The sequence below is a fragment of the Hydractinia symbiolongicarpus genome, chromosome 10 (genome assembly GCF_029227915.1).
Source record: "Hydractinia symbiolongicarpus strain clone_291-10 chromosome 10, HSymV2.1, whole genome shotgun sequence".
Taxonomy (NCBI): Eukaryota; Metazoa; Cnidaria; class Hydrozoa; order Anthoathecata; family Hydractiniidae; genus Hydractinia; species Hydractinia symbiolongicarpus.
Genome location: NC_079884.1, coordinates 13,565,107 through 13,576,239, shown reverse-complemented (window position 1 = coordinate 13,576,239; position 11,133 = coordinate 13,565,107). Strand labels below are relative to the sequence as shown.

Genomic DNA, 11,133 nt, shown 5'->3' with positions numbered 1-11,133 from the left:
AATCATATACATCTTTTACTAGTCTTGACGGCCAGCCCTGCCCATGTTTTAAAGATTTTGTTTAAGTGAAACTTCGTGTAAACAAAGTTTCCTTTCTTTCTGATTACTTCTAGGAACTACAAGAAGAAAGGAGGATTACATCATGAACCCTGCATTCATCTTGAGTTTATTTGTAATTGCTTTTGTTTCAGCAGAAGTCCACAGGTAGGATGTTTAACCTTATACTTAGCATTTTTTCCCTAATTCCATGTTAGAAAATATACCTTTAATAGCTCGAGAGACAACTTAAAACAACAAGAGACAAATGTCAGTGATACTTTTAAACCAATTAAAGATCCATATGTTTTAGGGTAGCCATTATGATTTGAGCAAAAACATGTGTTTACGCAGTTAGATCTTTATAAACAGGGGTGAATTTTCTATAGAATCCTTGTTTTCTTACTTCAAAGTTGACATATTGTACAAGTGTGCCGATAAGCTGCATATGCCGTAAAAAGTGTGATATTTTAGGGCGAGTTCAGGATTTTGAAAAAATTCAAGTATTCTTCAAAAAAGCCTCCATTGACCGAACAATGCCTGAAAGAAACACAAAAAAACAGACACTAATGATTAAAAAAAACTATAAAAATTAAAATAAACTTACTATGTGGTAGCAAAGTTCTCAAAAGAACTATTTTTAATGGCTTTTGATAAGATTTATTTGATAAATAACTTAATATACACTTTATTACCTCCCTTCTCTTCAAGCACGTACTTCCATCTGTCCTCCACATCGTATGTTACAAGGATTTCGGAGGACAACCGCCAATTTAATTTAAAAAGTTGTCGTAATTTGCCCTTTTATATGTGGCCTTTTATAGCTTATCAGAACCCTCTACATATTGTGTAGTTTTGGTTGAGAATTTGAATGTAAAAACTCCGTTTTTGTCCCTTAATTAAATGTGGTACCATTCCAAACGATAGAGTGACAAGCTGTAAGTATTTACAAAGTCCCTCCTTTTACCCCTTTTCTGAAAGGATAAATATTCTTCAATGATATTAAAAATTTGGACTATTGCAAAATGATAGTTGCCTGCTGATCAAATGGCACTCTAAAATATAACAAAAATATAATACCAGTCGTATTATACACCTAAAAAATAGTAAAAATAATTTTCATAAAGCAATGTTGCCACTCTTATTGATTTATAAAAAAACCCAGTTATTCTGCTGAACTGCATCAATTTAAAAAATGTGATTACGTCAATGTGTAAATTGTTAATTAAAAACACCATATCACAAGCGACAACAGCACATTATGCATAGATCAATGGTTAATGAGCCACAACAGTTATTCTTCAAATAAAAACACAAAAAGCTTGATAGTGTAAATTTTGAAATATAATCCATGTTCAAAATAGTCCTGGCTTTTCTGACACAACTATCCGAGGTATTTTTCATGCACTCAAGGTAAAAACCATCCTCATTACACAGAAATGTGAAACTATCATTGAAAATTCCTGTTTCGTAAATACATCGAAGATAGGAATAAGGTTGAGTAAGATTTCTTTAATTTAAAATAAAATTTTAACGAGAAAATAATTATCATTACTTTCCGTATTGCTTCATGAAAACGTCACAGAAATGAAACAATTGTTTCTGCAAAATCTCAAGGTCTGTATAAACATAAACAGTCTATATTGAAAAATTTGATTTAAGCGCCCAGTTAATCGAATATTTTTAACATCTTAAACCAAGGTAGAACAAAAAGCTCTGCAATGGAGTTGAACCATGAAGTTAGATGTTCCGTGCATCTGTTTATACTAAAACAACAATCCATGGACAAAGCATTGTTGTATTTTTGAAATGATAAATTTCTGGGTTTTTTGTGATAAATCCTGTTCTTTGTCACCCTTGCCTGAATTATTCCTATAGTACAGAATAGTGCTTTTAAATAATCTGACTACAAAAAGACAACCCGCAAAGTAAAAAGGCTTCACTTTATTACCATGTCTTTCTAGAAAATCTTATAAAATATGCCCTTTCTAAGAACTCTACACAAAAAAAATTTAAATTAAGTTTGTATGTGATACCAATTTCCTCCTGTCACAAGGCATGTTTAGTCCAGACAGTTCTTGTAAGTTCTCCAGTAATGTACCAAGATATATACAACATTAGTGCATTGCCACAATCCATCTTTCACACTGATGCAGAATTTTTTGTGTCTCAAAATCCCTCTGGTTTTTTAACCTTTACTCTCTCTAAAACACGTCCCCCAAAATAAAAAAATTCTGTCCCTAAATTATTTGTTTTGGTAAGAAATTTTATCTGGTTTTCCATCAGATTGTGATTTCAGTTGATGTATGTCACTAGAGCTAATGTATTATTATTATTTTTTAGAATTAAACTTCACAAACTGGACAAAACAGTTCGCCAAACTTTAAAGGAACAAGATGCACTTAAATATATTACAGAAAAAGAAAATGCTGTAAACGGTGCCCCAGAGCCACTTCATAACTATTTAGACGTAAGTTTCTTATATATTTTTTGATTTGTCAAAATATATATATTGCAGGGGCTATAATGCCATAACAAATAGCCTGGTACATGGGCCTGATTGGTAAAAGTAAAGGCTTGTCCTGGTGGGCTTGAATCACTAACAGGGATGCATCCTATAGTGAGAGAAATATTAATTCCAAAATTGTCTCACTATTAGCTTAGTGTCCAGAGAAATGTGTTAAGTCATTGAAAGCTGGCCTAAATACTGCTGGGTCCAAATTTTAAATTTCACCAATAGATATCACCTCAACTACTGGGGATGCCAATAAACATAGTTACAATGTATCATCATTCATCATCATTCATCATATACTTTGCAAAATTAACCCTTCCAGAACAGATTCCATAAATACAGTAAGAGTGCTCTGCATGTTTAGAGAATTGATTATCCCATAGTGCCAAACATAAACAGTCAAGGGTTTCACAATCGCAGGTCAAGTTTGGAGAACCTGTTTTTGAAAACTTTTGCTTTTAATAAAAAATTGTTTTTTTACAAAATGTATAATGTATAACACTGTTTGAAACAGCAAAATTGATTAGCTAACGATACAAAATAATTCCTTTATAATCTTGTATACAAACAACATATTTGTGATGCGTAAATTGTTAATTATACCATGCAGGCACAATATTATGGTGATATTGCAATTGGAACTCCTCCTCAAAGCTTCAAAGTTGTATTTGATACTGGTTCATCAAATCTATGGGTACCATCATCACACTGTCCCTTAACAGACATAGCATGCTGTAAGTAAATAATAGTATTTACAAAAGTTTTACATAAAATAGTGCATAAATGATGTTAGAATTATAGATTCTAACATCATTTATGCACTATATTTAAAAAGTGATGAAAAAAACATGATGTTAGAATCATGTTTTTTTCATCACTATCTTAGGAAATATTGTGGTAGTTGTGGTAGTAAACAAATTACATTCATAAATATTATAGCATATGTAACTAGAAATTTTTATACATGGAATACTGTTATGGGTTTGTTTATTAGAGTATTCAATTTAAATATAATTTTAAATGCAATTTGCAAGTCGCTAGATACTCTATAACACAACCTCTGAGTGCCTAAGGAAATTATTTTTTTTAGAGAGTTTGAATCGTTTTGACAGATTACTGTTAAACATGGTTTTAATATGTCATTTGTAACGCGAATAGCAAACTGACCGTCGTTTCTTCTCCTCTTCGTTGTCGTGTGATATTGCGTAAGACTTTGCTTAGGAGTACCTCTATACTTTCGAATTTAGCTTGTGTTGCTGTGTTTTAGTATTGCATAGCAAATACCATGCCGACAAGTCATCATCATATGTGGAAAATGGAACAAAATTTGCAATTAGATATGGCAGTGGTAGTTGTTCTGGATATCTTAGTCAAGATACCGTTACAGTAAGTCGATTTCAAAAATACTTTTTAAGATCTTATCTAAAGAACTACTTTCGTTGTGTTGTTTTTTCGTACTTATTTTTGCACAAGGCCAATGTTTGAACATTAAAGTTGCTACCTTTGCTCAGAATTTTGCAAGCATTAGCAAGTAAAACATGAAACCCTGTGTTTTTTAGTTTTCCAAAAATTCTTGTATCCTATTTACCTGTTATGTTTACGCACATGCCAAGAAAAACATTTCACTTGCCAAAAGTCACCTTGCTCTATCAATTTTTTTAGGTTGCTGGTGTTAGCGTTAAAAATCAAGTATTTGGTGAAGCAACTAATGTTCCTGGAATAGCATTTGTTGCAGCTAAGTTTGATGGGCTTCTCGGGATGGGTTTCCAAGAAATCTCTGTGGATAATGTTGTTCCTCCATTTTATAACATGGTGTCACAAAAAATTGTTGATCAACCCGTCTTTTCATTTTGGTTGGATAGGTAAACAAATTAATGATTTGATTTGATTTGTGTTTATTGCAAAAGTACTATATTATCTTTGAATAGAAGACTCTTGGATTTTTTAAAAAAAATGTTTATCCCATAGGAATGCGAACGATACTACTGGTGGCGAGCTTCTTTTAGGAGGTACTGATCCTGCCCATTACGTCGGTGACTTTACATACACTCCTGTCACAACAAAAGGCTACTGGCAATTCAAAATGGACAAGTAATAATTTTTTTATTTTATTTTTTAATTGTTGTTACCTTAATGAAATACATTTTTTCGAGAAATAAGTTATGCGTTTTTTTCGTGCTTTTCGCAAACTGCTCTAAAAGCCACTTTTGTCATTCGCGAAAGTATATTCTTGCGAATTTTTGTCAATTCCGTCATTTGCAAAATTCGTTTTCAAAACTTTTTGGGGGCAAAATTTAAATATAAGTCATGTGTTTGGGTAAATTCGTCAATGTTTGTCTTAATAACAAAAACAATTCTTTCTTTTATTGATATTGTGCCAGCTGGAACAATGGGAGAGTCATCAGTTGGTGACTTCTTACTCAGCCTCTGAAATTCTTTTAAAAGTCAATGACACGATTTCTTCGATGAATCTAATTGAGAAACTTTGATGTTGCTGCTGGATGAAATGTCTTCAACTACTAACTTATAATAGTAAACTTGTGTTACACGCTTTTCTTTTATGGATTATAAAGCTTGTATTTCCGGTCAAAAACAATAGATCTGTTGTTTAGAACAACAGAGGAATAAGAATAATGACCATTATCAATTTGTAAAAACAAACTCGCGAATTTTATTGCAACTCTATTTAAGAAATTATTCTCGCGAAATCTAAAACAATTTAAATTTTCGATTCCGAAAATCGCGAAATTAAGTTCCCGAGAAAATTTATAACGTATAAACTCGCCTCTCGTTGGATAACCGGAAATGATTGATTTATTTCGTGTTTTTTTAGAATTGTAGCTAATGGAGAGCCAATGTTTTGCCAAAATGGTTGTCAAGCCATTGCAGACACAGGAACGTCGTTAATTGCAGGACCAACCACTGAAATCGAAAAGCTTAATCATATGATTGGAGCTACACCTATTGTTGGTGGAGAATACACAATTGATTGCTCAAAGATTCCAACCTTACCAGAGTTAGATTTTTACATTGCTGGAAAGAAGTTTACTTTGAAGGGATCTGACTATATTTTAAAGGTATGTTTCATGCAACCTTATTACCCAAAACATGTGTACTTTGTTTTGCTCTTATGAACTGTATATTATTTGTGGCATATGTACGAATACTGGAGAAGCTTTAATCACGTTTTATAACGTTTAGATATCGACACTTGGTCAGACTGAATGCATCAGCGGTTTCCTAGGACTCGATGTTCCACCACCACGTGGTCCGTTATGGATTTTGGGCGATGTCTTCATTGGACCATATTACACAGTTTTCGACCTTGGTAATAGCCGACTTGGTTTTGCTCAATCCAAATGATCTTAGTGACTTTGCAAAGCTTTCAGTTATATTTAGAATTTTTCTTTGTTTTGTCTTTAAATGTTAATTTGTTATTTTTATAACTTTCTTTTGTCATTATTTTGTATTTTGTATTCTTCTATATAGAATAGTATTTTAACCGTATAACTATTTTTTAAGCGTCGTATATTTAACTTGGTCAATAGCCAGGGAATAAATCGACTGGTTCGTCCAAGATTGTAGTACAGTCTTAAACAAAATGATAGTTTTTACGCCATTTTGCGAATGTCGACGAAACCGCAAATAGCAAATACTTTTGCACGTGTGAACAGCGTTTAATATTTGCTAGTCGTGGAAAAATCAAATAACTCAATAAAGTGAAGTTGTAATTCCACCACCCTAAACATTAACATTACATGTGTACTTTGACAAGCTGTGAATGCGTGATTTTAATACCGAGTACTTAATAATCATCCTACCCTGTAAAAGTAATTCGGCTGATCGCGTAAAAAAAAGACCTGACTGCAACTTCCTACCTTCAACATCTGTTATCGTTGTTGATATGTTTTACAGTAAAACGACGAACAACTCCAAAGATTTGACGTATTTGTCTGTTGATTCAGGCTCCAACATATCAATGACCTAAGTACTTACCTTTATGTATTTCAGCATGATAATTTAGAATGACTAAAGACGTTCCTGTGGAAAGTTTATTATTTCTTGAACATGATGGTTTAGTAGGCGACGATTCGGGAGATCCTTCTCCCATCATCGGGCAAAGTAAAATGATGTTGCGCATGTATTTATATAATTGCAGAGCATCGAAATTCATAAAAATTAACCAATCAGAAACGAGCTGATAATTACAGTTAATTACGGTAATTAACATTTTCGGACCTCGATGTAGGTATCTACTTCTTCTGTAGGGCTGGTAAGCAAATCTCAGGAAGTTGATACGAGATGCTGTTTATGTGTTTGTTACGTTCTACACTGTTGATGGTTTCTTTAATCAATCTTCCTGGCCGTTGTTCTGGATTTTCTGTCAATGATTTTCTTCTCATCCCAATTAAACTGATGACTTCTGCTCCAGCTGTGATCCGCAATTTCGTTTTTCTTCGCATCTCCGTTTCTCACTGCGCGCATATGTTCTAGTACTCGTTGCTTAAACTTTCTTTTTGTTTCGCCTATATACACTGCATCACAATCTTTGCACGGGATTTCGTGAACAACATTGCTTTGTTCTTCCAGGTTTATTTTGTCTTTTGGTTTAGACAAAGTGCTTCTTAGGGTGTTTTTAGAGTAAAGAATGCATTTGATCCTGTGTTGCCTTAAAACTCGACGAAGGATCTCGCTGGTACCTGGTATGAAGGGTAGGAATGCTGATGCGATAAACTCCTCTGATGTTTCCTTGTTGTCTCAGTTGAATCTTCTCTTCATTTTATTTTCTACTTGCGTGATGACTTATGACTGTATCCATTTGCGATTAATGCATTTCTTACACGTCGAATTTCTATTTTCCTCTCCTGTTTGTCACTGACTACACTGTTGGCACGATTCAGTAATGAAGATATGACACTTTCTTTGCAAGAAATGATAAACTTTCCACAGTAATATGAATACTGAACAGACAAACCAAAATAATATCTTCAATAAAACTAAAGACGTTGTCTGACCACCATTAGAGAATCTATGAACTGGTTTGGACATTTGCGATGTTCTCATTCATTGACCTGTGATCGAGGTTGATATTATGTTGTCTTGCTTGCGCAAAGTTCATCAAAATAATGAAGAAAGTGCAAATGCACATCTGCGTTGGTGCGTGCGTTTGAACAGAAAAAAGTTGAACAAACCTATCACCACTGACATAAGCAAGGTATTTCGGTAAGTTGATGTCAGAACCAGTTGCAGGTGCAACAGGGAAACATCAAATTTTTAATTGCAGTCTGCAATGCCAGTTATTCCACGTTCTGACACTGGTTTTTGTGGTTCAATTCCATGATCAGTGCGATTTGTTCACTAGAAGTTACAGGGAAGTCATTTGAAACATAGAGGGTATAAATTAGTGATGATCAGTTCTCTGTGTTGATCAAAGCTCTGATGATTACCTTAAGTTGGTTAATTTTTGCAAGGATTAATTTTCGCGAAAATTTGTCTGCGCAAAAATTCCTGGAAAAGTCAATGTGCGAAAATAAATCTTGACGAAATTACTAGAAATGATGTTATCGTTAATATTATCTTTTGGGAAAACAAAAAGATTGAACAATCTAAGAGCCTTGTCGTTAAGAAAACACGGACGACAAGAATTTTTTGAACATCGCTTCAAAAATATAAAAGCTAAGAAACGACAAATATGAGGTAGCTATACACACAAGAATTTCGCAATTTTTAAGTGTTAAGGTATAAACAGTGACTTGAAGAAATTAAGTTTAACGGATCATTCGATACGGCGATGATGGTTTAAGAAACAAAAACAGTGGGCATTGCATTTCATACATTGAGATCTGCAACTGGAAAGACTACATCTTTACGACCCAGGTCACGCTTCAAAGTCATGAAATGGAACAGAAATTATCGAATCACTAAACTGTAATGTAACTTTCACACCAATGTCATACGGAATTTGTATTCCATCAACCATAAGCAACAAAATCACTTATAATATCATCAGTGCGACAACACTCCAATGAAACCAGAACAGACAAGAATGACCTCAACTTAAAACGGAAATAATTTAAAATTAAAAGAAAATTAACGAGAGAAGAAATTCTGTTTTCTACTCAACCTACGTATAACAGATATTTTCTTTAAACAACAGCCTATCCATCAAACTACTTGCCAATCGCCAGCTGCATACATGCATTTAAACGAACACAATCCATTGTCGCGAGTTATTCGTTGATCACGTGATCTGTTGTGTGAGCTCGGCTGCTGTGCAGTTGTCACGAGCTAATGGTGACGTTAACAGATCGAGGCCGCCTTCTAATAGGAAGAAGTGATTTTACGTGCGTTGTAAAAAGTGAGCTTTATTAAGTCGTATATATAAGAAGAAGAGTATATAGAACCATTTGTGAGTAATTATTGTCGTGACTCGACGCAAGATCCCGACAACCATATTTTAATACAATTGTGCAATTTGGACTCTGAAAAAATCTATTAGTGAAAAAAAAAACAGACCAATTTTAACGAAAACTTATAAGGAACTATACTTTAGATTCAAAGTGGTGCAAAATTAATACGGATAAGTGCACAAATTGATGAAATTGGAAAGATAAAGCGTGTATATTGTGCAAAAGAAAACGACTAAAATAGTTTGGAAAATTGTGCAGAATGGCAGAAGAAGCGGAGAAGAGCATATGAAGTACGCCCTTGAAAATTACAAACGCCCACAAGGTGACCTCATTCAGAAACGATCTGAATGAACTTAACCTTACTACGAAGAAGTAGCTAAACGAATTGGTGACATAAGGAAATGGGAAAGAATTGTAAGATAATTTTTTAGCTTTTCTGTTCGATTAAATTTACAAATAAACCTTTATAATATATGAATTCTTTTTCTCAAGCAAAAATACAGAAATAATCCATATATTCTTTAGGGGGGGAGCATCCACTTTTTCATGCAAGAACAAGAACCTGGAGATGAAAACAAAACAGAGGGATAACTGTTTTAGAAAAAGCAGAAAGTTTTATATTGCAATGGAAAGCTTGGAGAAGTGAAAGAAAAAAAGGAGAAAATGATGAACATGCAATACGTTGTTTTTATATATTTCGACAAATCTTGCTTCTACTCCAATCTTTACGTTAATTATTTTTCCACCTCATCTTATATAAGAGTGATTCTTAAACCACGCTGACTATGTAGCAGATAAAACATATGTATAATCAAGAGATGGCTATTGTGGAACGCGATACGAAAATTTCAGAAATACCGCATTTTTGAAAAAAAATGTCTTTTGTCTCATCCTGTCATCTACTATCAGAGGTGCTACTAGTGCAACAGAAGTAAAGAAAAAATTCTTTGGGTAGTACTAAGATATGTGCAAGGCGTTTTTTAGAAAAAGCATTGGTCATCGGACTGCATGCTTTGGAATTTTATTGAAGGCAAGATATTGCAGGAGTAGGGCATGTGTTATAGATCATAGAAACGACACATTATTGATTGCAGCTGGTGTAATAACAAAACAAAAACACATTGAACAAGTGGTTTAATGCGCTTGGTATCACAGATTGCTGCACAAACGCGCTAACAAAAAAAACCACAGAGTACTTGCTGCAGATCATGATGAAGCAGTTAAAAGTTGGAAACAGCAGATTGAGCAGATAAACAATGCAACGTTGAGTAAAAGGTAAGATTTTATTAAAATATATATTGACCTCCAAGTCGTAAAAAATATTTTTCACACACTGAGATTACAGTTTTGCAGTAGGTAGCAAAATTAGCGAGGTCCAAAATTAAGTAATCTTTCCTATTTGTACGTTCAGCACATTCACCGAGGATAGGATTTACCATAAGTAGAACAGCTGATAAAAATGGTAGCCATAAAGTCTTTATAGTAGCTTGTATGCTCGTTTGATTGGCTTTAGGTAACCACAAATACAGCGCTCCAACGAATGCTGTCAAACCGTACACAAATAGTTGGATGTAGTTCCAGCAGAGTCGAAATTTTCTTTTCATCTTTTATAACTTTTACTGCTGCAGAAGCCTCTTGGTGGCTTCTTCAATTCACATTCGTTTACTATTTTTTATAAGTAAAGAGGAAATGCATTCAGTAATACTGCTCTTTATCTATCGTTGTATACTAATGAACCTATTAAACAAGTATCGATATTACCGACTGTTGGTTTTGTGGTAGAGCGTTCGCCTCCAGTGCGGAAGGTCTTAGGTTCAAACCCGGCCGAGTCATGCCAGAGAATATAAAAGGGTAAATCTATCCATTCTGCTCAACGTTCAGTATGAGAATAGGATTGATATCTTAGGCAGTTGTCTAGTTGAGAGGCTGTTGTGCTTGCACGCCTTCCGTAGCTTTAAATGCACAGGACCTTCATAAAATTTTTGAGAGGCATTCCGCCAGCCACTATCCTACATATAATAAGTTTTTCGCGAATTTCGCGATTTTTTTAATTTCGCGAAAATTAGTTTTTGCGAAAATAATTTCCCAACTGCTATGGCCACTTTGCAAAGGTGAAGGAAAAGCGATGCAGCAGTCTAAAATTTATTGTAATATTGAAAAAATAATAAAATC

The 11,133-nt window shown here is 34.0% G+C and overlaps 1 protein-coding gene across 1 annotated transcript; it reads left to right on the top strand.

Annotated features, from left to right (window-relative positions):
- The first annotated feature begins 47 nt into the window (after positions 1-47).
- LOC130662694 (lysosomal aspartic protease-like) lies at positions 48-6,064 on the top strand. The gene is made up of 8 exons (XM_057461602.1): positions 48-204; positions 2,380-2,506; positions 3,162-3,285; positions 3,819-3,937; positions 4,214-4,413; positions 4,520-4,642; positions 5,385-5,628; positions 5,753-6,064. Exons 1-8 carry the CDS (start codon positions 143-145, stop codon positions 5,912-5,914), a joined length of 1,161 nt encoding a protein of 386 aa, XP_057317585.1. The 5' UTR covers positions 48-142; the 3' UTR covers positions 5,915-6,064.
- Positions 6,065-11,133: the final 5,069 nt, after the last annotated feature.